General features: G+C 41.7%; 1 protein-coding gene across 2 annotated transcripts in view; it reads left to right on the top strand.

Annotated features, from left to right (window-relative positions):
* Positions 1 to 24,425, top strand: part of LOC105490611 (cell division cycle 123) — a 53,924-nt gene that overhangs the window by 5,857 nt on the left and 23,642 nt on the right. The window contains exons 3-6 of one of the 2 annotated variants that reach the window (XM_011756405.2): positions 10,263 to 10,320; positions 10,584 to 10,616; positions 16,075 to 16,170; positions 17,054 to 17,160. In XM_011756405.2, the coding sequence (XP_011754707.1) occupies positions 10,263 to 10,320; positions 10,584 to 10,616; positions 16,075 to 16,170; positions 17,054 to 17,160 (294 nt within the window). The remainder of the gene's footprint in view (positions 1 to 10,262; positions 10,321 to 10,583; positions 10,617 to 16,074; positions 16,171 to 17,053; positions 17,161 to 24,425) is intronic. The other variant, XM_011756406.3, reaches the window with a different exon arrangement.

The following is a 24,425-nucleotide window of genomic DNA, read 5'->3' as shown; positions in this document are numbered from 1 at the left end:
TGGCGGGGGGAGGAAGTGGGTTTCAGAAGATGGGGAGCTTGCACCTTCAGAACTTGAAGACAGGGATGTGTCAAGGATTCCTCTCAGATTTCTGATAGAACGACTAGATGAATGAAGATGTCATTTGCTCAGGTTGAGAGAAGCATTGTCTGTTGAGCCTTTTTGAAAACTCACAATCTGTTGACAATTTTGAAAGGTTAGTAATTTTAGATTAGGTTACTTTTACAGATAAAAACTTGAAAATTTTAAGTTTACTTTAAATGAGGTACATTTATGATAAAATGTAAAAATTTTTTTTTTTTTTTTTTTTTTTTTTGAGATGGAGTCTCCCTCTGTCGCCCAGGCTGGAGTGCAGTGGTGTGATCTCAGCTCACTGCAAGCTCTGCCTCCTGGGTTCACGCCATTCTTCTGCCTCAGTCTCCCGAGTAGCTGGGACTACAGGCGCCCACCACTGTGCCTGGCTAATTTTTTGTATTTTTAGTAGAGACAGGGTTTCACCGTGGTCTCGATCTCCTGACCTTGTGATCCGCCCGCCTCGGAAAATGTATAGATTTTAAGTGTACAGCTTGGCAAATTTTGATAAATGGTTACACCTATTTCACCATCACTCCATTCAAAACATGGAACACTTTCATTCCCCAGAAAGGTTTCTCTTGTCCCTTTCTTAGTTTAGTTTTGTCAGTTCTAGAATTTCATATAAGTGGAGTTACATAGTATGTTTTCTTTTATGTCTATGTAAGTGGAAAAAATACCATTTTTCCTCTGCTCTCATACCACCACAGTCAACACAGAAGACCCCTGTAACCACATGTGTGGGGTTTTCTTCCCGCCAAGAAGCAATCCGTTCTGCAGCAGACGCCAGCTGAGGGTCCTCCAGTCCAATTCAGTCTACCTGGAGGAGCATCAGATCCCACAGCTTGAGGGCTCAGTCTCACAAAGACTGCCCCCCACCCTGATGTCAATTGCAAGCCCCAGGTTCCTCTACCTGTGGGTCTGACCAGGCAGCTAGAAATGAGTGTCCCCTCCTTGGGTTTGATTCATTTGCTAGAGCAGCTCGCAGAACTGAGGGAAACATTTATTTAGGTTTACCGGTTTCTCATAAAGGATGTTACAGCCCTGGTGTGGTGGCTCATGCCCGTAATCCCAGCACATTGGGAGCCCGAGGTGGGCAGATCGCTTGAGGTCAGGAATTTGAGACCAGCCTGGCCAACATGGTGAAACCTCATCTCTACTAAAAATACAAAACTTAGCCAGGCGTGGTGGTGCACTCCTGTAATCCCAGCTATTCAGGAGGCTGAGGTAGGAGAATCACTTAAACCCAGGAATTGAAGGTTGCAGTGAGTCGAGATCGCACCACTGCACTCCAACCTGGGCGACAGAGCGTGACTCTGTTTCAAAAAACCAAACAAACAAAAATAAAGGATATTAATAATGGATAGAGATGAAGAGATGTATAGGGTGAGGTGTGGGGGAAGGGATGCAGATCTTACGTGCCCTCCTACATGCGCCACCCTCCAGAAGCTCCGTGTGTTCAGCTATCTGGAAGCTCTTCGTACTTTGCAAGAAAGTGGGAGATGACTGGAGAGGTCTGCCATGGACCCTAATTCTTCATGCCTCATCCTCCATTGCTTCCACATACAGTGCCTGCCTTTCTCTCCAGACTCTATAAGGTATAGTCTTGTTTACAGTTATAAGTTAGCATACAGTCTGGGTTCAGTAAATGTTGGTTGAATGAGTGAATGAACATGCTTATCCTACTTTCTCTCCATGGTAACCTCTGCTGAGTTCAATGAATAGAATAGGCCAACGATGATGTCTAGTTTACCTTGTTTGCCGAGTCAGATCTAATGGTAATGGTTTCCTGGAGTGCCATGTAGAGGATTCTGAAGCTGCATCCAGGGTTCAGTGAGAACGCTTGCTTGGTTTGATTCTCGTTGCCTGTAGTGGGTGTGGGAAAGGAGGCTAGCAACATGCATTTCTGGTATAGACAGTGATTCAGTTTCACTGAACACTTATTGCATGCCTAGTATGAGATGAGTACTAAGCTTGATACTAGCATAACAAGATGAGCTGGGCATCCTACCGTAGGAGTCTAGGCTTATTAGGAAGTCAAACATACGTACGTACATACATACATACATATATACATACATGTCTGAGTTGTGTTGCAAAAAATGTTTTTGAATAAAAGCATCAACCAGCTGTGGTGGCTCATGCCTGTAATCTGGCACTTTAGGAGGCAGAGGTAAGAGGATCAGTTGAGGCCAGGAGATGGAGACCAGTCTGGCCAACATAGCAGGGCCCCATCTTTACAGAAAACTAAGAAGTTAGCTGGGCCTGTTGGCACACACCTGTAGTCCCAGCTGCTCAGGAGGCTGCGGCACAAGGATGGCTTGAACCCAGGAATCGGAGGCTGCAGTGAGCTGTGATCATGCCACTGTACTCCAGCCTGGGCGACAGAGCAAGACTTTGTCTCAAAGAAGAAAAGCATCAGGTATTCTGATAAGTAATGTATTTGGGGTTTAATTAATCACTGTAAGCTGGGCTTATCCGAAAAGTCTTTACAGTAAGGTGATACTTGAACTGAGCCCACACACTGGGTCTGACGCAGATGGTACCTCCCTTCCAGTCACTAATCCTCATTGTCCCTTTTTGGTCTCTAGTTTTTTTCCTGACCTTGTCTCCCTTAAGGCTGAATAGTAAAATGAGTTGGGCATCCCTAATTGGAAAATGTGAAATCTGTCCAGATGGGTGCTGAGATAGTACCATTTTTCCTTTGAATATTTTATAAAATTATCTTTGGGCCATGTGTATAAGATGTATATGACACTGACACATAACTGTTTTTTTTTAATTTTAATTTTTAAGTTTTAGTTTTTGTGGGTACATAGTAAGTGTACATATTTATGGGGAACATGAGATTTTGATCCAGGAATGCAGTGTGACCTAAGCACATCATGGAGAGTGAGGTGTCCATCCCCTCAAGCATTTATCCATTAAGCTGCAAACAATCCAATTACAGTCTTTATTTTTAAATGTACAATTAAGTTATTGACTGTAGTCACTCTATTGTTCTATCAAATAGTAGGTATGTGGTCGGGTGCTGTGCTCGTGCCTGTAATCAAGCACTTTGGGAGGCCAAGGTGGGCGGATCACCTGAGGTCAGGAGTTCAAGACCACCCTGGCGCAAAATGGTGAAACCCTGTCTCTACTAAAAATACAAAAATTAGCTGGGCATGGTGGTGGGCGCCTGTAATCCCAGCTACTCAGGAGGCTGAGTCAAGAGAATCGCCTGAACCCAGGAGATGGAGGCTGCAGTGAGCCAAGATCGTGCCACTGCACTCCAGCCTGGGCGACAGTGAGACTCCATCTCAAAAAAAAAAAAAAAAAAAAAGTACGTCTTATTCATTCTTTCTACTTTTTTTGGTACCTATTAACCCCCACCTCCTCACAGTCCCCTACTACCCTTCCCAGCCTCTGCTAACCATCCTTCTACTCTCTGTGTTCATGAGTTCAATTAGTTTTTAGATCCCACAGATAAGCGAAAATGTGATATTTGTCTTCCTGTGCCTGGCTGACTTCACTTAACATAATGATCTCCAGTTTCATCATGTTATTGCAGACAACTGGATCTCATTCTTTTTTATGACTGAGTACTACTCCATTGTGTATACGTACCACATTTTCTTTATCCATTCATCTGTTAATGAACACTTAGGTGGCTTCCAAATCTTAGCTATTGTAAACAGTGCTGCAACAAACATAGGAGTTTATGTTTAGACTTGGGTCCCATCCCTAAGATATCTCGTATATATGCAAATACTGCAAAATCCAAAATACTTTTGACCCTAAGCATTTTGGATATAGGATCCTCAACCAGTAGATGCCAATTGTAAAATACATCAGGCAGATTTATATTTTGATTTTTCACAATTCTGTGAAGTAGTTGCTATTTTCCCAATTTTATAGATGGCATATTGATGCAAACTTCTTGGCTGACAGTTGTGGAACTGAGATATTTAAACTATGCTTGCCTGCCTCCAGAGCCATCACTCTGGTGTGCCAGCTCTGTGTAAGATGTAGGATAGAAAATATAGCATCCTAAATATTAGCACTATACTTTATCCATTTAGTTCTCTGCATGCAGAGGGTTACCTTAGAAAGCCAAGTCTAATAAACTTGCACTTTTTTTTTGAGACAGAGTCTTGCTGTGTCACCCAGGCTGGAGTGCAGTGGCACAGTCTTGGCTCACTGCAACCTCTGCCTACTGGGTTCAAACAATTCCCTTGCCTCAGCCTCCCAAGTAGCTGGGACTATAGGTGCCCACCACCACGCCCAGCTAATTTTTTTTGCATTTTTAGTAGAGATGGGGTTTCACCACGTTGGCCAGTCTAGTGTTGAACTCCTGGCCTCAGGTGATCCACCCGCCTTGGCCTCCCAAAGTACTGGGATTACAGGTGTGAGCCACCGTGCCCAGCCAAACTCGCATATTTTCATACATTGTCACCTTTTACAGTGAATAAAATTTATCATACTTTACAGTAGGCACTGCAATAAGTTCTGAAGAACTATATGAATATATTGATAACAAGTATGTTTTTGAAAATGTATATTGTTATACTAACAAAAATGATAAGTGATTTTTAGAGTGGTAGAATACATTTTAATATTTCATCTTATATTGTAAGATTAGTTAAGCCATGTTGAAGATAATGTTGCATTTAAAAATGTTATGTGGCATTTGAAAGGAGATGGAAGAGGGAAAGGCTGGCCCCTTGGGCATGGACTCACATGCTGACAGTGTGCTAGCATTTCCACTATAGAACAGTTCTTAGCTTTGACTGGTTCTTAGCTTTGCGAATCTGGAAAAGCAAGAATTACAAAGAGTTGATTAAAACTTGGGGAAGGCCGGGTGCGGTGGCTCACACCTGTAATCCCAGCACTTGGGGAGGCCGAGGCTGTTAGATTACCTGAGGTCAGGAGTTTGAGACCAGCCTGACCAACGTGGCAAAACCCCGTCTCTAGTAAAAATACAAAAATTATCCGGGCATGAGGCTGGGCGTGGTGTCTTAAGCCTGTAATCCCAGCACTTTGGGAGGCCAAGGCAGGCAGATTACAAGGTCAAGAGATTGAGACCATCCTGGCTAACATGGTGAAACCCCATCTCTACTAAAAATACAAAAAAATTAGCTGGGCGTGGTGGTGCACACCTGTAGTCCCAGCCACTCAGGAGGCTGAGGCTGGCGAACCGCTTGAATCTGGGAGGTGGAAGTTGGAGTGAGCCGAGATCGTGCTACTGTGCTCCAGCCTGGGCAATGGAGCGAGACTCTGTCTCAAAACAAACAAACAAACAAACAAAATAGGGGAACTGACACACGTTAACCAAAGTCACAGCAGACTGATTGATAAGCCAGATTATTAATTTCTGGATCTGCAGAGGAAGATATGGTGTGCCTTTCCAGCAATTACTACTACTCAGAAAAACACTTAGCACACAGTACACCCTCAACAGATGTGAATGGAATTACTCCCTGTAGCTTCATATTTCTTAATATACTCACACTCATATTTCTTAATATTATCTCCATCTTTAATATTATTTCTTGACTTTCCGTTATGATGTTTGTAGGTTTGAAGATTTAGCTCTGTTATAGCCTTTTTATCTTTTTTTTTGAGTCAACGTCTCACTCTGTTGCCCAGGCTGGAGTGCAGTGGTGTGATCTGGACTCACTGCAACCTCTTCTTTCTGGGTTCAAGCAATCCTCCCATGTTATCCTCCTGAGTAGCTGGGACTACAAGCATGTGCCACCATGCCCGGCTAATTTTACTTTTTTGTAGAGAGAGGGTTTCGCCATGTTGCCCTGGCTGGTCTTGAACTCGTGGGCTCAAGGAATACACCCACTTGGCCTCCCAAAGTTCTGGGATTACAGGCATGAGCCAATGTGCCTGGCCTCTATCCTCCTTACAATTTTTGGTTAAATCAGTAGTCGATGTTTACAATATCGTGTCATTACCATTGACTACAGAGCCACATTGTGTACTATGATTATCTTTTCTGTTTTGAAATAACTTTGTTTTCCCTGGAACCAATAATCATGTTTTTAAAATGTGCTTTATTTTTTGTGTCTATCACTAATATCTTACAAATGTTGCAATAGACGGGTTATAGGTCTTTTAACTATTTTTCTAAACCTTCAAGTACAGTTCCAAACCTAGCAGTTGCGTTTTTCTTTTCCTGGAGATCTCATTTTAGCGATCTTCCATTTTCCTGTTCCCGTTGGAGCTGGCAGTTCTGCAGGTCTGGTGTACAGTTGTCAACTTGGGACTTTTCTTCTGTGCTAAATTTTCTGTGCCTTGGATTCCACATCATTGTTTCTCTTGGTTTATTCAGTTTGCTTTATTGGAACACATGCTCCAGAATGCATAGGAGGAAACGCTTTTGGGTCTTTGCATGTCTGAAAAAATTTTTATTCTTCTCTTAGACCTGATGGGGAGTAGTTTTTTATCTTCATGTGGCAGAAAATTGCCCTCTGGTTTCCAAGACACAGCCCACTGTATTTTTTGTTTGTTTGTTTTTTGAGACAGAGTTTCTCTCTTGGAGTTGAGTTGCACCATCTTGGCTCACTGCAACCTCCGCCTCCCAGGTTCAAGCAATTCTCCTGCCTCAACCTCCGAAGTAGGTGGTTACAGGTGCGCGCCACCACGCCCAGCTAATTTTTGTGTTTTTAGTAAAGATGGGGTTTCTCCATGTTGGCCCGGCTGGTCCTGAACTCCTGACCTCAAGTGTTCCACTCGCCTCAGCCTCCCAGAGTCCTGGGATTACAGGCGTGAGCCACCATGCCCAGCCCAGAATGACTCTTGAAGCCAGTCTGAATTAGAGGAATGGGAAAATAAATGCCATTTCTAGATGGGAAGAGTGGCAAAGTCACTCTGCCAAAGGGTATGTCTAAAGAGATTGGAAGCGTGGCTGGGTGCGATGGCTCTCGCCTGTAATCCCAGCACTTTGGGAGGCTGAGGCAGGCAGATTACGAGGTCAGGAGATCGAGACCATCCTGGCTAATATAGTGAAACCCCGTCTCTACTAAAAATACAAAAAATTAGCCGGGCATGGTGGCCGGCGCCTGTAGTCCCAGCTGCTTGGGAGGCTGAGGCAGGAGAATGGTGTGAACCCGGGAGGCAGAGCTTGCAGTGAGCTGAGATCGCGCCACTGCACTCCAGCCTGGGCGACAGAGCAAGACTCTGTCTCAAAAAAAAAAAAAAAAAAAAAAGATTGGAAGCATTATTGTGTCATTTTTGCCCATTTAAGGTATTTTTTTCTCCATTTATTGTGTTAAGTACGTGGTGAGCCCTTTCATTCTAAAGACTTATATTTTCCTGTTTTGGGCCATTAAAAAAGAATCTTTGATAATTTCCTCTAATTTGTTGCTTCTCTTTCTGAACCTCCTATTATTTTGGTGTTTGATCTTTTGGCTTAATTCTCTGAATTTTGTTATTTCTTCTCTATTTTCTCTTTCCTTGTCTTTTTTATTCTAATTCTAGGTAATTATTTTTCCATTCTGTTGAATTTTAAAATTTCAACTGTCATGTTTTCAGTGTCTACAAGTTCCTCTGTTCCTTTTTTATAGCCTCCTCTTCTCCCTTAATGGATGTGACATCTTTTATTATATTTGAGGGTATTAATGATTTTTAAAAATATCTTTCATCTGGTCCCTTTATTGTCTTTTTTTCTTCCATGCCCCTTTTTTCTCTCCTTTTTGAAAACACTTTTCATCTTGGAGTTTTTCTTCTGTTTTCTAATCATTGTAGGCCTTCATTCATATTTAGGAGTGAGGAGGACACACACAGACAGACCTTTGCAGACTTTGTGTACCTGGGTGGAGCTTGATGCCTGAGGGTGCCAGCAGGCAGCAAGCATTGATGGAAGGTTTCCAGATAATGGTGTGTCCTCTGGGGTTGCTCAGTTTCTGCCCGGAAGAATCCTTTAATCTGTCTGTGTTGTGGGAGCAGGGTGGGAGGAAGGGGACTAGGGGGCGCAGTGTTCAGTTTGACTTTCACGTAACTTCTCACCATAGTCCAGTCCAGCATTTCACCCCTGTATTCATCTGGGCCGTTGTGTACCTGAACCCTCTTGAGTTAATTTTTTCCAGAGAATAAATCTGCTTACCAAAGGGGCTGAGGAGGATTCGTTGCTAGGGTGTGCAGGGCAAGGAGATGGATGTGTCTCACTGCTCCCTGGATGGCCTTCAGAGCTTCAGTTCCATGTTCCAAGATAACTCTAAGTTCTAACCTGTTGCTCCTTTACTTATCCCTCCCCTTGACTTTCTGTTTTCCAAACTGTTGTTGCCATCTTTCTTCTATGGTTGATTCCTTTTCACTTAGCATTGTCCTTGGGATCTTTCCTCTCACTTTAGTAGAGTTTCCAGAGGGAACATAGAGATAAAAGCACATGTTTAACCAGAATCTTCCCCTTCCTTTTCCTTCTTTAGTCTTTGCATAACTGCTATGCTGGTTCTTACGATTATTTTTCTCAATGATATGAGTTCTTCCTAGGCTAGTTATTTGTACTTGTGTGTTGAGGAGGGGCCCGGGTGGTGTTCTGAGTCTTCCTTCTGAGTTCTTTCAGCCTCTGATTCCCTCTAGGCAATGAAGATGAGCTGCTGGGTGGCCCTTTTCAGCCCTTGTGTTGCAGGTGATCAGCGACTATCTGGGGCTAGTGATGTGGGTAGTAAGAAGAATTTACCATGATAGTTGGATGTAGAGAAAGGCAAATTTATTAGAGAAAGTATGAAAATATGTTGCAAGGGTACAATGGGCAGGTCAGCAAGAAAGGAGCTGACTGTGGGGAGACAAAGGCTTGCTGGGGATTTTTATAAGATAGTATTTGTGTTGTGCCCTGAAGAAGGCTTTGTGCAGTATTGCAGTGAGCTCACTTGCCTTTTTCTATCCTTTGAGGGTCCAGTGATAGCTGGGCATGGAAAGATAGTGAGTTATCTCTGCAGGAGGGGTGTGTGTCCTGGACCATGAAGAAAGGCAGACTTAGAGCTTATCTGCCTTGTCTTTTTGCTTTCCCCTGCTCCCACCAGTCCAACTCCTTTCCCCTAATTAGGACTCCACACCTTGCTTCTGTCTTCTTCAAAGACAGTGTGCCTGTTTATTTTCCCCTCTCTTACCCTTTGCTGTGGTTCAGTCTAGATCCAGAATTAATTCCTGACACCAGCCCGCACACCATGTTTTCATTGTGCAAAGAAAAGATTCTTGGTTTTGCCCCCAGAGTAGTTCCATCATCTGTGTAGACAGCTCTTCAGACATTCGCTTCTGGTGTCTTTCCTTATCCTATTCAATCTTCCCTTTCTTGACAGAACTTTCTCACATACTGAGTTTCAGAGTCTAGATGATTCTCAGTATTATCAGAGATGGAGTTTTTTTCTCTTTCCCTTGTTTTTAATGATACCTGAGAACAGGACAGAAGGGTTTTATTCTGTCAGCTCTTCGTGCAAGTGTACTCTCATTTATTTCTTTCTTCTTTTTCTGAGACAGGGTCTCGTTGTCTTGCCCAGGCTATAGTGCAGTGGTGCGATCATAGGTCACTGCAGCCTCAAGACTCCTGCGCTCAAGGGATCCTTTTGCGTCAGTGTCCTGTACAGCTGTGACCACAAGTGTTCTCTACACCTGGCTAATTTTTAATTTTTTGTAAAGACAGAGTCTCTGTGTTACCCAGGCTGGTCTCAAACTCCTGGGCTTAAGCAGTCCTCCCATCTTAGCCTCTCAAAGTGCTGGAATTATAGGTGTGAGCCACCATGACTGGCCTTATTCTCCAATTTTAAGGCTTTCATTTTTATTTATTTATTTGTTTCTTTATTCATTTATGTATTTTTGAGACAGTGTTTTATGTTGTCACCCAGGCTGGAGTGCAGTGGCATGATCTTAACTCACTGCAGCCTTGACCTCCCATGTTCAAGTGATCGATCCCCCCGCCTCAGCCCCCAGATAGCTGGAACTATAGACACATGCCACCTCACCCAGCTAATTTCTGTATTTTTTGTAGAGACAGGGTTTTGCCATGTTGCCCAGGCTGATCTCTACCTCCTGAGCTCAAGCAATCCAGTTGCCTCAGCCTCCCAAAGTGCTGGGATTATAGGTGTGAGCCACCACACCTAGCCTAATTTTAAGGTTATTTTAAAACATATACTCAGTACCCCTAAATTAGGACCACACAGGACCCAAGTCCTTTTCTTGCTTGATGTTTGTTTGTGTTTTTTTAGGGACGATCCACCAACACATTCTCAGCCAGACAGTGATGATGAAGCAGAAGAAATACAGGTTGGTACCAAATAAAATAATCTGCTCTGTAGACTGTTGTAGTTTAAATGATCTCTGAGATGGTTCTGACTTTTAGATCTTATCTTACATCTGATAAAATGAGAAATTACATGAGAATCTTACTTTGACATATATCTTCACATATACTCTGTGTTCAGGAAAAGATGTCTCCGTTTGATTTATAATTTTTAGATGGAGCACTGCTGTTTAGCCCAGTGCAGTATTTAAATGTAATGTTTTGTTTTTTCCTCTTTTTCATGCAGTGGTCTGATGATGAGAACACAGCCACGCTTACGGTAAGAGCACAGCAGACTCAGCGTGGGGACAGCCTCACACTGTCACACAAGGGTTAGCGCCAGGGTTTAAGTGCGTACCTCTCTAAATTCCTAGTTAGTCGCCATTTCATATATTATTTTTCCTGTGGGCTGTCGTTTTTATTTTGAAAAATGACTTGAAGCCTCATTTAGCAGGCAAACATGATTTGCCCTTTTCCCCTTTAATTGCAAAGGAAATATTTCGAGTGCATATTTGATGCCTTGACTTATTTCTGTTAAGCTCTGATGCTCTGCAAGAAGGAATTACACCTAACGTTAAACTCTGAGATTCCTATATCTCTGAAACATAAATTAAAGTGAAAATCTGTATTTCCTTATTCAAGTGTATTTATTTATATTTAGTTAGTTAGTTATTTTGTTTGTTTATTTTTGAGACAGAGTCTTGCTGTGTTGCCCAGGCTGGAATGCAGTGGTGTGATCTTGGCTTACTGCAACCTCCACCTCCCAGGTTCAAGTTATTCTCCTGCCTCAGCCTCCTGAGTAACTAGGATTACGGGTACCTGACACCAAGCCCGGCTAATTTTTGTATTTTTAGTAGTGACAGGGATTCACCATGTTAGCCAGGGTGAACTCGAACTCCTGACCTCAGGTGATAGGCCCGCCTTGGCCTCCCAAAGTGCTGGGATTACAGCTCTGAGCCACAGTGCCTGGCCTCAAGTATATTTAAATGGCATAAAAATTATTGTTTCTTTCAAGCGAGAGTAGAGAGGTATGTGACTTTTACCAGTGTTTTACATAAAAATGTAGAGGTTATCAAGCATATCACAGTGTTTTAGGATAAGAGTGCCGTTGTGAAAGTTAACCTGAAATTTTTTAAATGAAGATATTTTTAAAGGAGTGGGTGAAGCAGATGTTCTGTTTCTAAAAATAGGTGAACGAAACTCCTCATACCTTGAGTTAAAAGGGAAAGATTTTTAGTGAAACTCCTTACAAGTAAATGTAAAGGCAGAAATATAGAAAACCAGCTTTGTGGGAGGGTTTGTTCTAATCTAGCTCTAAATAAGAAGATACTTGTTTATTTTAATGAGAGATATGATTGCCGAGGTAGAAGAAAAAAAAAGAAGTGGAGCTGCTCAAAACTGACATGTTTCTTTAGGTGTAAAAAGGGAAGCCTGCCAGCAGATGCCTAAGTGGAAAGTTCGCATGTTTCGTTTACTCCAGATGCCATTCAGATCACTCTCATTTTATGAAAATTCCATTCCGTGTCATGTAAATGTTACTTATCTGCCATACTCAGGCACTAAACTGGATTCTGTGAGATGAACACAGATGAATATGATTTGATTCTCACCATTAGGGAGTTTATAAACCAGGGGAAAGGTGACACAGGCAGGGGGAGATGACAGTGCTGTCAGATCAGAGAGAGTAGTTACAGCTGAGGACACCAGAATGCCTGACAGGACAAGTGGTATCTGACCGGATCTTAATAGTGGGGGGGGAGTATCAGTATCAACTCATTTTTAAATATGTATAGATGGGCCTGGCGCGGTGGCTGACGACACCTGTAATCCCAGCACTTTGGGAGACCAAGGCGGGTGGATCACTTGAGGTCAAGAGTGACCTCACATCTGACCAACATGGTGAAACCCCGTCTCTACTAAAAATACAAAAAGCTAGCCAGGCATGGTGGCAGTCACCTGTAATCCCAGCTACTCAGGAGGCTGAGGCGGGAGAATTGCTTGAGCCCAGGAGGTGGAGGTTGCAGTGAGCCAAGATTGCGCCACTGCATTCCAGCCTGGATGACAGAGAGAGACTCTGTCTCAAAAAAATAAAATAAAATAAATATGTATAGATGATAGATACAGCAATTAATAATATAAAGGGGTGTGTGTGTGTGTGTGTGTGTGTATTTACCAAACTGTGTTCACTAAGAAGTTTTAGAATCATTGACATGTAACATCCTGGTAGCAGTGAGCACACCTGATGCCTTGATCTTGGTTTCTAAATACCAATCTCCACTAAACAAAATTGAAGCTTCTTGGAGATATTCCGAACTTGGGTTGGGAAAGTAAAAATAAGCCTGCAACAGCCTGTGCCAGGAACTATGGAAGTGCTGAAACAATGATGGGACATGACAAAAAGATGCCAGAAGCCAGCTTTGGGCTCTCGTGTCTAAAAATATGAGCATCATAACAAATACAGTTTGAGCGTTCCTAATCCCCAACTTCAAAATCGAAAATGCTCCAAAATCCAAAACTTTTTTAAAAGACTGGGTGGTCTCACTGTGTTACCCAGACTGCACTCAAACTTCTGGGCTCATGTGATCCTTCTGCTTCAGCTTCCTGAGTAGCAGGTACTGCAGGTATGTGCCACCATGCCTAGCTCCCAAAACTTCACGAGCACTGACATGACACCACAAGTGGAAAATTCCACACCTGACCTCATGTGACAGGGACAGCCACAATGTATGTGCATAACCCAGCTCATTCAGCCTCCCCAAGGGAAAATGAAATTACCTTCAGGCCATGTACATAAGGTGTATATGAAACGTAATGACTTTTGTGTTTAGATTTGGGTCTCATCCCCATTATGTATCTGCAAATATTCTGAAATCCAAAACACTTCTGGTCTTAACCATTTTGGATGAGGGATACTCCATGTGTAGTAATAGGAATAGATTATGACCTATTGACTAAACTAAGAATTGCTGATCCCATAGTGACATACATAAGTGATTAAATAGGTGGGGAAAAAAGGAAGCTTGTTTTTATGGTAGTAAAGGCACTAACTAATACATGTAGAAGGAATGATGGAATTAGGAATTACTATTTGGCAACCATGGTAATAATATTTGATTGAATAGATGCTAAAACTAGTGGGTGAATATACAGTGAGAAAGAAGATATTTCCATCTTCTCAAAGTATCTTCACCCAAATTACTTACTATTTGCGCAAAGGAAAAATAGTAATGTTACCATGGAAAGACCTGGCAGCCAAGTGATCAGTATTAACCTTGACAGTGACGGAACAGACCTGTCATGCGTGCCTCCCGATACAATGCATGGGAAGGACACCACCTGTCACAGCTGCACAGCCTGAGTCCACTTGGGAGGAGACATCCAACAGACTCAACTTTTAGAAATTGTATAGAGTAGTTGCCCTGAACTTTTCAAAAACATCAAGGTCATAAATGGTAAGAACAACAGAGAGAGGAACTGCCACAGATTGAAGAAGATTATAGAGACCTGACAACTAGATTTAGTCCATGATTCTAGCTAGACTGGATGCCTGGACCAGAAAAAAAGTTTCAATTTTTTTTTTTTCTGTAAAAGATGTTATTAGAACACTTGGCAAATTTTGAATAAGATCTCTATTGTGTCAATGTTAGTTCCCTGATTTTGATAGATAATTTATAGAAAATGGCAAAAATCATGACTCATATAAAACTCTTTAATGCATGTTGAAGACGTTAGTTAACGCATAAGGGAACCAGACGTTAGAACTGGTTCAAAAGAGAATCCAAAGAAAAGTTATATTTGTAGATCAGGAATATTGAAATAGGTATGTAAATGAGGCAAACTGGTTTTGCCTCCCTGCAGTATGGGAGAAAAGACAATTGGACCTCTTCCAGATGAGATAGAAATTACATGTCCATAAGAATTAGTTCATGTCACTATCACTTACCTAGAATTTGCCAGGTTGTAAAGTAGCTCACAGACCTGGCTAAAAACAGATAACCTAGAAGATTGTGCTGTATATAAACAGTGCATAGGCTTCCACTTCAGACTGTGCATAAACTTTCTATAATTTAAATTTGTTTTAGGATTCTTATGGCATGTTATCCTAAAGTTGAGTAATTTTGAGGATTTGAGGGAACTGATCACATCTTTTAAAAGGCATGCACATAAAGTAATCCTTAGATGTCAAGTTTTATGGGATAGGAAAATGAAATTGCTCTATCTATGAAGGTTGAATCCTTTCGTGTTGTAAAGTTTGTGCAGCAATGCCATTCGTAGGAAATACTGCCAGTGCCCATCTCACAGGAGTGGGGTTTATGGCTAGAGCGGTAGGGGAGCCAAGTCAGCCGCTTCAGGCAATTATAAGGAAATGGCCTCCCATAAATCATAATTGCTTTGTGTGGGGAGAGATGAATGGAAAATCAAGGACTCAGTGCTGCTGTTCATTCTGAAACCCTCTAAATTACTCTGGTTTCATTTCATGTGTCTAAGCTGAAGTCGTCTAGTGGAAAATAGAGGGGCAGCCGATCAAGTAATTAAAAGATACTGTTATTAACCAGTCTAGAGGTCAGATTTATCTGTAGCAGAAAGAAAGGCAGCCTAATTGGGCCCTAAGCTCTCATTTTTCTTCCCTAACCTTTTGCTCAAAGCTGTTTCTTGGTTTGGGGGATATATGACCATGTTTTAAAACGCATTTCTTTGGTCTTTTCTCAGACTCTTGTCACAGTTTTTTCTCTCACATAGCTGGGTTAGATCTTGGGGATCCACATAACTATTTGATGTAATCTTGAATGTGTAGTTTAGTTAAGTCAAGATGTAGTCCTTTTTTTTTTCCTATGGAAGAAGTTGGTTACTGGATTTTTTTCAGAACTTATAGTTGCCCTATAGGGGGCAGCAATCCTCTTTACAGGATATAATGAAAATTAATGACTGCGTGTAGAATCTGTTAATGTTTTTGTTTTCTTATGTCTTTTGAGGTCCCCACTTCCCCCTCTCTTACTTACCTTTTTTCTTGCTTATGTCCACAAGCTCCTGTGATCGTGACAGGACATAATGACATCAGGCTTAAGTTCCTGTTTAGCAGCAGTATTTCTATTCACTTCTGAGTTGAAACAAACATACAGAATGTTTTGGTCACTTGCTTATAGAAAATATGCATTTTTAAAATCATCCAAAAAGGAAAGAACGTTTTAACTTGACCGAGGTTCAGATTTTGAGTTTTGCTTGTTTTAAAACGTGTCTGGAAATAGCAGTGTTTAAATAGTTTGCCACGTCATTTATTTTTCATTGTCTCTGTGGCTTTGGGGGATGCTGTATGTCTAGGACTCTCCCTACAAGTGGAAGGGCTTCGAGCTCTTCAAGCAGGGATGTTATTTCTGACAATTGGAGTGTTGGTACAGGTGATATTCTCTTTTCTCTTGATGAATACTCATTTTACGTCGGTGTACAGAGAACCATTCATTCCTTCCTCACATCCTCAGAAGCCTAGTGGTTGTCATTTCAGCTTTGCAGGCTTTGATTGTCTGGAAAATGCCATTTAAGCAGCTGATTATTTTATTTCTCTTTTTGGTAAGTGTACTTGATCACTGATTTTATTTCGCTGAGTTCAGAAATTCTGATAGTAATTTGTATTCTAAATTCTGTTTTTAACACCCTCAGCTATAACCTTGAGATTTTGATCTTGTTTTCCATAGATACTGTGATGATATTGACGTACCCAATGATTTCTTCTCTCTCTGTAGGCACCAGAATTTCCTGAGTTTGCCACTCAAGTCCAGGAAGCTATCAATTCCCTCGGGGGCAGTGTCTTTCCTAAGCTTAACTGGAGTGCCCCAAGGGTAGGAACACATAAGTAATTCTCTTACTGTTTAAATGTTCTTTGTTTTGCTATTTATTTCATTTCATATCCCTACAGAGGGTCTAATTATATTCCTAATTCTAGGAAAAATACCGTGGAATTTATTATTAATTTCCCTCTACTATTTTACCTTCCGGATTTTGCTATACACTTTCCTGGGGCTGTGAAACATGTATTCTGCCAAAAGGTAGTTTCCACCTCCTGTGTTGCTGATTGTTTTAGAATTCTGAGGAAATTCATACTCTGCCCTTTTCAGAAACGTGCCAAAAAATTTTTAGCTATGTTCCACTGAGCTTCGTGCCTACTTTGCATTTGCCTTCCCGTCTTTTGTTCTTATGTATGAGACATTTACCGTTTAAAGTTGTAGTGGTTCAGAATAGCTCACCTCCTTCTCTTTCAGATTTGATAGATGTTGGTGTAATAGCTCCGGCCGCCAAAGGTTCAGGTGTTTGGCTGCCACTCCCCAGAAACGGGAAGGGTGGAAATTGATGTCCCTTTTCTTGGAGAGTAGCTGGTCAGACTATTTCTTTACCACCTTAATCTTGTAGCCAAAATGTCAATGTTTCTGACACTTCATTTTCCTCTCTTCTGTTATCAGTAAGAAAAACATGGGGAAGTACTTAGGCCTGGGCTGAAATGTGAGGACCCTGACATCTCAGTGCTCGTAACCAAGTGTCTGAAATGCAATGGTGGTGGTCTTTGCTGTTAAGCATAATTTAACATTTGACAGTGCTGCTAACATTTACTTGACTTTCTTGTTTAAACCCTTGAGGTGATATGCATTATTGATTTTGTTATAGGCCTGAGCATTCGTAGCAGCCAACATGGAATATGGACTAAATAGCATGTGCTTCATTCTTTAGGATGCGTATTGGATAGCAATGAATAGTTCTCTGAAATGTAAAACCCTCAGCGACATCTTTCTACTTTTCAAGAGTTCTGATTTCATCACTCGTGACTTCACTCAGCCGTAAGTATCTCTTATTCTCTCATGTCAACAGTTTCAGTATTTGTCCAAATTTTTCCGTAGATGAAATTCCATTACTTGTAGTACTATTATAAATCACAGCTCCATATAACAAAGCTATTTCATATTGCGAAAATGACCTGTTAAAGCAAATCTTTCTTTTCCCTTTATAGAAAATAGTATATAATAAATATCTGAAAATATTAAGGACTTTCTGTATCTCTGCTTATTAATCATTTCAGTAATTTTTTTCCTGTTATAAAACTGATAAATGTTTATCATAGAAAAGCAAAACTACGGATTACAGCTAAATAAAAACAGGAAATATAAAAGCACTCATGACCCGGAGTGGTGGCTCACACCTGTAATTCCAGCACTTTGGGAAGGAAAGACAGGTGGATCACCTAAGGTCAGGAGTTCAAGACCAGCCTGGTCAACATAGTGAATCCCCGTCTCTACTAAAAATACAAAAAAGTAGCTGGGCGTGGTGGCGTGTGCCTATAGTCCCACCTACTCGGGAGGCCAAGGCAGGAGAATTGCTTGAACCCGGGAGGCGGAGGTTGCAGTGAGCCGAGATCGCAGGCCACTGCACTGTAGCCTGGGCAACAGAGCGAGACTCCATCTCAAAACAAACAGAAACAAAAAAGCACTCATGATCTTGACACAATTAGTTCTTATACTTCTAGAATTCTGTCTATAAATAAATATAAATATATCTCTCTACCTATATACAGAGTTTTTAATGGGATCCTATAGTTTGTATTTCTTTTTTTTTTGAGACGGGGTCACAGGCTGGAGTGCAGTGGCATGATCTCAGCTCACTGCACCCTCTGCCTCCTGGGTTCAAGCGATTTTCTTGCCTCAGCCTCCCGAATAGCTGGGACTACAGGTGTGCACCACCACACTTGGCTAATTTAGTATATTTTTAGTAGAGACAGGGTTTCACCGTATTGGCCAGGGTGATCTCGAACTCCTGACCTCGTGCCACCTCAACCTCCCAACGTGTTAGGATTACAGGTGTGAGCCACCACGCCCAGCCTATAGTTTATATTTCTTAGTAGGCTGCTTTTGCACTTACAGTGTGACGTCATTGCATGTCTAAATTCATCATTATTTTCCATTCCCTTAATGCTGCGCCTCTGGAGAGCTGTAGCATAACATATTTGACCCACCTGCTGTTCTTCCAGAGCTGCAGTGAATATCCTTAAGCTAACCCTTGGTGCACTCTCCTAATTTTTTCCTTAGGATAAGTTTCTAGAAGTGGAATTGCTTTGTTTCTTTCCTTTGCCTGTCACTCTATAGCTAAAAAATTTGACAGTGCAGTCAGCGTTGTAGGCAGACGGAATACTTGCCCTGCTGAGCCGCAGGTGCTCTCTTTATGCTGCTTCTGTTGTCTTCAAATAGCAGCTATTTTTCTAGGTTTCTCTTGCTGTCACATCTTAAACAGACCAGTTATCTCAGTTAAACTCATCTTTAAACTGACCTTTAAAGCATATCAGAGAACCTAGAAGCAGCAGCATGAGGGTGAAAATCTTGTATAAGCATGCCACTTCCGCCCTGTCCAGTTGAGTTTCTCCTGCCAGTTCATTCCATTTCAGACTCAAATCCTTTTTTTGAAGTAGATCCTGGCGTGATCACTACATGACAGTCATGCATCAACTCTGGCGTCTGAGCTGTGCAGCTTGGACGTATGGTTTTAGTGTTATATTGATTAAAGAAAAGGAAGTTAAGTAACCATCAATGAGTGTGGTTGTATTACATTGTATTACATGTTTACTGTATAAGGATTTTACCTGTATTAGTAGTTCTAGTTTTATAGAAAAAAAGTGTGTGTGTGTGCACGTCTGTGTCTGTGTGTGTGTGTTTAATAGAGATGGGGTCTCACTATGTTGCCCAAGCTGGGCCTCAAACTCCTGGGCTTAATTGATCCTTCTGCGCCTGACCAAGTGTTGGTTTGACATTCAGTTGTCAACCCTCTGGTTGTGTTGGCACAGGTGTTGGTAGTCTGTTTTAGTAACCAGTAGTATTTTCATTCTAGTAGCTACCCTCTGAAAAGTAGAACAAAGTTGTGCCTCTTTTTCCCGTTGGAAAGCTTTTTGACATCTAATGCTTTAAGACGTCTTAAAATATGTTACACTGAAAATACTGTCTACTTGATAATTCAGCTGGTAAGAATTTTTATTTTGAGATGGAGTCTCACTCTGTCACCCAGGCTGGAGTGCAGTGGTGCGATCTTGGCTCACTACAACCTCTGCCTCTAGGGTTCAAGCAATTCTCCTGCCTCGGCCTCCCGAGTAGCTGGGATTACAGTGGCATGGCTACCATGCCCGGCTAATTTTTTTTGTATTTTAGTAGAGACGGGGTTTCACCGCATTAGCCAGGATGGTCTCATCTCCTCACCTCATGATCTGCCCGCCTAGGCCTCCCAAAGTTCTCGAGTTATAGGCGTGAGCCACCACGCCCGGCCATGCCCAGCTAATTTTTGTATTTTTAGTAGAGAAGGGGTTTCACCATGTTGGTCAGGCTGGTCTTGAACTCCTGGTCTTGTGATGCTGCCCGCCTTGGCCTCCTAAAGTGCTGGGATTACAGGCGTGAGCCACTGCGCCTGGCCCTGATAAGGATTTTTATATGCCTTTAGTGTCAGTTGCAGTGAGAGTGGGAAGACACCTTTGCCTTTCCAGAACTAACTATAAACTGCTTTTAATTCTGAGGCTGATGTTTTTTTTAAATCAGCTTTGCGATTTAGTGATCAGCTGCCTCCTCTTAAGCTACGTCTTGCTTTTTATCTTTGTTTAACTGATGTTCCAGTGGATGGTATGAATAATAGTCTGTTGTTTCGCGTTTTGTACTTTTTGACTTTTGCATGGCAAGGAAGTGAAATCAGCAAGTGAGTTTGAGGCCTTGGATTTAGAGTGTTTACCCACAGAATGCCATCCTTCTGCTATTATAAATAATTGGGAGTTGGCAGGAGCAAATACCAAGCACTGGGCTTTCAGCCTTTTAGCTGGGCACCACTAATGTGTCACTTTGTCTAGAAATAACTGTTAGTAGTTGCTTAGCAATTAATAAATCAGTTGCATAACAGAAAGTGTTGCCATCACGTAAAAATTCCTTGTTGATAGAACTCATTGAAGATGAATGTTTGTCACAAAGGCCTTGAAGAGCTCTTGAAAGATTAAATTAGGAGTATAGTTCCTTAGATTGGACAGGATCATATCAGTGATCTAACCCTTTCCTTCTGTAGATTAGAAAATTGAGGCCTAAATCTGTTCAGTGATTTGTTCAAGATCCCACAGCTAGTTAATAAAAGCTAAAACCAGAATATAATTTTAATAACACCATTTTAAAAGTTCTTTGTATTTTCACTTAATAAAGTTATAGATTCATTCTTTCCAAAATACTTCCTATTAAAATATTAGATAATAGAAGAAAACATTTAATTTACAATACATAGTTATATATAATATGTATAAAGTTATATAACATAAAAATGAGATTATGTTGTTTTTACTATTTTGAGGCTTGACTTGACAAGAAAACAAATATGTTACAGTCAGAATTGCGAGTTAACAGAAGCCGAAAATAGCTTACACGCGGGATTTAAAAAAATACATTATTTAAAGAGGAGTCTGGAGATTGGGTATTTTTAGGAATACTCGGTGGCTCACCAAGGTCGCCAGGAACCCATGCTCTTTCAGGCCCTTTCCTTCTGCCATCCTTGACGTAGTGGCTTGGTCTTTGGGTTTCTCACCTAATGGTTAAAAGATTGCTGCTACAGTTCCAAGTATCTGTCACACGAAGACATGACCATATCTCAACCAAAAACAGGAGGGGTATATATGTTTCCTCTCATTCTTTTCTGTAGGCGAACGAGTAAAGCATTCCTGGAGGCCTCCTGGGAGACTTCCTCTCCGCCCTCATTGGTCACAGTTGCCCAGCCTAATCCAGTAGTTGGCAAAGGGAGCAGAATTGCTGTGATTCGTTTAGATCAAGCTTGTCCAAGCTGCAGCAGCCTGGGACGGCTTTGAATGTGCCACAACCCAAATTCAGAAACTTTCGAACATCATGAGATTTTTTTTTGAGACTTTTATTTTTTAAATTATTTATTTTTTATATCATCAGCTATCGTTAGTGTATTTTATATGAGGCCCAAGACAATTCTTCTTCCTCTAATGTGTCCCAGGGAAGCTAAAACTTTCGACACCCCTAGTTAGACCAAGGTTCTTGGCATGAGATGCATCAGCGTTATCCAGAGAGTTAGATGAAACACAGGTTCCTGGGCCCCAGGGTTTCTGGTCCAGCAGGCCTGGAGGGGGCTAAGCAGATCATTTCTAACCTGTTTCCAGGCAATGTGGATGCCACTGGTCCAGGCCCATGCCTTGGCTGCTTAGATTAGTCAGCACATGCATCCCAGGGATTAGAGAGGGAACCAGGAAGCACAAATGCTCCCAGCATCTGAACAATCCAGGTTCCATTGGACAGGCTGAAGACGGGAGCCCTGAAGAGTAGACAGCCAGTATTGTCTCCCTGCCTGTAATGTACTCGAGAACATTAATTACTGCTTTTTTCTTTCCTGTTCTTCAAATGGTTACTGTAGACAAAAAGCTTTAAAAAGTGGAGGTTGACATGACATGTGGCCGGGCGCGGTGGCTCACATCTGTAATCCCAGCATTTTGGGAGGCCAAGGTGGGTGGATCACGAGGTCAGAAGTTCGAGACCAGCCTGGCCAACATGGTAAAACCCCAACTCTACTAAAAATGCAAAAAGAAGAAATATGACACGTATAAATGTGTTGACTGTATTATTTGCCAAGATATAAACATTCTGTGTGATTAAACTTGCTGAGGCACAGGCTGCTTTCATTATTTTATTGTGACTTCAGTGGGCTGAGTAGACAAGAAAAAATTTTGATACTCAATTGGCATTTAGAAAAAGGGGCTGAGTGAGTGAAAAAATAAATTTGTTAATTGTTTCTCTGAGGGGCTCATGATGAAGGAGAAATACATTTGACTGGAGGTCAGGGAATTTGATTTGTCTTTTTAAAATTTTTTCAAGATGGAGTCTCCCTCTGTCACCCAGGCTGGATGCAATGATGCGATCTCGGCTCACTGCACCCTCCGCCTCCCACAGTCCCAGACTGACACTGACATGCTCATCACTGGATATGCTACATCTGCCCTCTTTTTTTTTCTTTTTTTCTGAGGCAGGGTCTTGCTCTGTCACCCAGGCTGGAGTGCCGTGGCGTGATCTGGGCTCTGCAAGTTCCGCCTCCCAGGTTCACGCCATTCTTGCCTCAGCCTCCTGAGTAGCTGGGACTACAGGCGCCCGCCACCGCGCCTGGCTAATTTTTTGTATTTTTAGTAGAGACGGGGTTTCACTGTGTTAGCCAGGATGGTCTCGATCTCCTGACCTCGTGATCTGCCTGCCTTGGCCTCCCAAAGTGCTGGGATTACAGGCGTGAGCCACCGCACCCGGCCCTTTTGTCCTCTTTCAGTGTGCAAAATATTTCGAAAAACGTGAGAGAAACTGTGTGTTGATTATAATTATTTATTTATTTACTTATTTTATTTTATTTTTATTGTTTTCTTGAGGGGAAGTCTCACTCTGTGGCCCAGGCTGGAGTCCAATGGCACGATCTTGGCTCACTGCAACCGCCGCCTCCCAGTTCAAGCAATTGTCCTGCCTCAGTCTCCCGCGTAGCTGGGACTATAGGCACGTGCCACCACGCCCGGATAATTTTTATATTTTTGGTAGAGACAGAGTTTCACCATGTTGGCCAGTCTGGTCTTGAACTCCTGACCTCAAGTGATCCTCCTGCCTCGGCCTCCCGAAGTGCTGGGATTACAGGCGTGAGCCACCGCACCCGGCCTAATTATAATTAATAGCATGTCAGTCTGAAGGCATGTTCAGGGCACAATAAATATTCCTATTTATAGTTAGGCCATTTGCCTGGCAGAAAACTAAGGCTTGTTTAAGCTGAGGATGATGTGGGTAGTAATAAAAGAAAAAAATACGGCACTCATTTTATTTTATCTTATTTTTTGGTAAAATTATTTCAGTGTTTATTTTGCATCTGAGTAAAGACAACGGATGTGTAATTATCTGTCATTGACGTACACTGTGTATTTCCCCTTGTATTTTTTTTTTTTTTCCAGTGGCTTTGTGGGAACAGGTAGTGTTTGGTTACATGGATATGTTCTTTAGTGGTGATTTCTGAGCTTTTGGTGCACCCATCACCCAAGCAGTGTACACGGTACCCAATGTGTAGTCTTTTATCCCTTGCCAACCCTCACCCTTTCCCGAGTCCCAAAAGTCCAATGTGTCATTCTTATGCCTTTGTGTCTTCATAACTTAACTCCCACTTACAAGTGAGAACATACGATGTTTGGTTTTCCGTTCCTGAGTTACTTCACTTAGAATAATAGTCTCCAATTCCATCCAGGTTGCTGCGAATGCCATTATTTTGTTCCTTAAAAAAAAAAAAAAAACACTCTGATTAGTCATCAGTACTACTTAAGCATATTTCTTTAGTTTGGGGATAGAATATTTTTTCTTTTCCTTTTTTTTCTTTCCTTTTTAAAAATTTGTGTCTGTAACATTGCTTTCCAAAATTCCTGTTAACTGGCTAATTTTAAAGTGTAGTAAAAATATGCTAGCATAATTTCATAGTAGCTTTCATCACAGTAGGGCTTTGGGATTTTGCTTTTTTTCCTTCGGAATAAAATCTTTGCTATTATTATACCTGAGAATTCTTTTAGTTTGCCACTTACATTGTAAATAATGTAACATTACTTAATCACATTTGTGTTTATTTTAGAATTTTCATAGCTGGCCAGAGTAACTATAATTATTCTGCCAAGAATTTGAACTTCGAATCCAACGTAAGAGCCTCCTTTCGGCTTAGACTACAGATTAGTGACTTTAGTTTAATACCACATTCTGTTGGTACTTTGTTGAAATTTTCAGTTAAAGAAATCTTCCAAATTAATGTTAAATACTAACCCAGGAAAAAAGTTTTAGGAATTTTTCCTATTGGTGGTGGTGGTGGTGTTTTTGTTTTTGTTTTTCTTGAGATGGAGCCTTTTTGTCGTGGGAAACGTGCTGAGTCCTCCAGTGACCTTGGTGGGATTCAGGGTGGCCAGAGTGAGTTTTCCAGCTGAAGCTGCGGCCCTGAAGGCCATGCTTGGGGTCCAAGCCGCTCCAGTTTGATGCTTCCTTCCTTTTCCCTATTTCTTCCTTTCCCCAAGAATGGTGCAGACTTCCTGCTG

This window comes from Macaca nemestrina, chromosome 9 (assembly GCF_043159975.1).
Source record: "Macaca nemestrina isolate mMacNem1 chromosome 9, mMacNem.hap1, whole genome shotgun sequence".
In the NCBI taxonomy this organism is placed as follows: domain Eukaryota; kingdom Metazoa; phylum Chordata; class Mammalia; order Primates; family Cercopithecidae; genus Macaca; species Macaca nemestrina.
Note: the sequence above shows the minus strand (reverse complement) of the source record. Positions and strands in the feature narration are given on the sequence as shown.